Source organism: Berghia stephanieae, chromosome 13 (assembly GCF_034508935.2).
Source record: "Berghia stephanieae isolate SIO BIC M18660-M18661 chromosome 13, UCSD_Bste_1.3, whole genome shotgun sequence".
NCBI lineage: Eukaryota > Metazoa > Mollusca > Gastropoda > Nudibranchia > Aeolidiidae > Berghia > Berghia stephanieae.
Window position 1 is genome coordinate 17,964,629 of NC_088372.1, and position 2,500 is coordinate 17,967,128.

A 2,500-nucleotide genomic window follows, 5' to 3' on the forward strand; every position below is an offset into this window, starting at 1 on the left:
TATTTAATTATTATTATATATCATATTATTATTCTATTATTATTATTATTTATTATTATTATTATATTATTATTATTATTATTATTATTATTATTATATCATCATCATCATCATCATTATTATTATTATTATTATTATTATTATTATTATTATTATTATTATTATTATTAATACTATTACTATAAATTATACACATTTCTTCCAAAGTATCCAGATAACGAAATCCATAGTTAAGCATACAGTTTTGTGAACAGAACTTCAATACTATATGAATACTGTTAATTGATTATTTTAATTATGCCAATGATCTGACTATACAGTTTTTATCTTTATTGAATTTAAAAAAAAACAACAACTGTATTACAACACCCAAGTTGTATAATATCCTATAATATAGTCGATAGATATCAAAATATTAAAATATTAGATGCAATTTTAACTGAAAACAAGGTCAGCTGCCGAATTTAGTTTCATTCATAGTGTCAACAACAAAAAATGCCATTTTTACACATGACTCCCCGTTGTCTGCATTATTTAAATGGCACTGTGACACGATTATGTTACAAGATGTCTTTAATGCATTTACTTAAAGCTTGACCGGTTTATTCTAATTAGAGACCACAGAAGAAAAAAACTTGAGATTTTATATAGGACAATATCCACTAAATTCTCAAAGCGCTTTACAAAGGGTCCCTGACCAACAGCAACACATAACAAGCAGAATGAAACTTGACGCCTGTTTGGCGATATTACAATTTTTCCTACAGGACAAAACTGTTAACGGCCCGGTACTCATTTTACACCTGAGTACATTAAGATAATGTGAATAAAGAGCCTTTTCCAAAGACTCACCTATGCGCTGAGCGAGGCCCGAACTCAGGACCGTCCGACTTTGGGAAGGCAATCTCCGTGGTTAAAATTATTCAATATTGGTCAAAAATTGTATTATAGCACGCCATAGTACAACATTTGCTATAAAAAATATTCAATATTTGGTCAAAAATTGTATTATAGCACGCCATAGTACAACATTTGCTATAAAAATATTCAATATTTGGTCAACAACTGTATAATATCACCCCAAATATACAGTTTCCTATAAAATCATCGTTTAAGTCAGTAAATATGAAAATATGAGAAAAGTAAAAATAGTTTTTAAGTAAGTCGTGATTACAAGTATATTTTAGTTAAATTTATGGCATCAACAAAACCAACAATAAATCACATTGTTGCGTATTACTCCCCTTTGTTTTATTATTTAAAGGACGTACAAAGCTAGGGTGATCCCACTCATTTCATTACCAGTTCAGTTCTGTGCTGAGTATGGAAAATCTTTTTATAAGGTCAAGGTCAGAAGTCTTTAATTCAATACAACTTCCGTTGGATGCAGTGGACGAAAAATCATTTAAAGAAGGAGAAGGTCAGAAGCACATTAATGTTTCGATACATGACTGCTTACCTTGACCTTCGATTTAAATTATTTAACCCAATAACACGATTTCTTTACAAGCTGTCATTAACTCACTCAACCCTAACACCGACTATATCCGTAGTTTACCCGGGGTTACTTTTACCCCATGCCTATTTATTACATTTTTCTGAGACAAATTATAGGCGTAGTATCAAAGCTATTGTTCTTAATTTTTACATATTAGTGGTAGTTGAATATATATCAATCAATGCACATCCTCACTTTTAATTTTAAAATTTCTAATTTAGAAAAGTAGCAAAAACCTCTAGGATTGAGTGAGTTAATGTATATTTAGCTTGACGGGTTGCTTTTTTTTTTCTATTAGAGACTTCAAAATGGATATCATAGTGCCAATTTTTGACTGAGTAATTTTTTTTTAAAAAATCAAAACAAAACAAACAAATCAACGCGCCCCCCAACTTTAAACTTGAGCTTTTATATAGCGCAATATCCACTAAACGTGCTCAAAGCGCTTTACAAGGGGTCCCTGGCCAACAGCAACACATAACATGTAGGACGAGACATGACGCCTGTCAGGCGATATTACAAAATTTCTTGGGACAGAGACAGCGCTGTTAACGGCCAGGTACTCATTTTACACCTGAGTACGGTGAGAGAATGTGAGTAAAGAGCCTTTTCCAAGGACTCAACTATGCGCCGAGCGAGGCTCGAACCCAGGACCTTCCGATCCGAAAGCGAGTTTCATACCACTAGACCACATAGCCGCACAAGGCTACTCACTTTAGACAGTAGCTCCGTAACCTCGATGAAAGTCAAGATGGCTAAGAGGATTAGGCCCGCTTTCAAAACCCAGTATTGTACAGGTCCATAGATCAAAGCAAACGCGTGACACTTGTAAGAGAATTGGATGCCATCTGAAGGGAAAGAATGAAACAAAATTCAAATTCAAAAGTTTCTTTTTTGGCAATTGCCAATATGTGACCCCTCGTCTCAAAACGGTATTAAGTCGGGATGATTTTAGATGCTGAAAATGGAATTTGCAGCCAGAAATATCATGCTTAAGTTCAG

General features: G+C 33.1%; 1 protein-coding gene across 1 annotated transcript in view; it reads right to left on the minus strand.

Moving 5' to 3' along the window:
* Positions 1-586: 586 nt before the first annotated feature.
* LOC144959228 (uncharacterized) overlaps positions 587-2,500 on the minus strand; it is a 36,893-nt gene continuing 34,979 nt past the window's right edge. Inside the window, exons 15-16 of the mRNA XM_078891769.1 lie at positions 2,213-2,346; positions 587-607 (exon numbers count right to left, since the gene is read on the minus strand). Coding sequence (XP_078747895.1) covers positions 587-607; positions 2,213-2,346 — 155 coding nt within the window. The remainder of the gene's footprint in view (positions 608-2,212; positions 2,347-2,500) is intronic.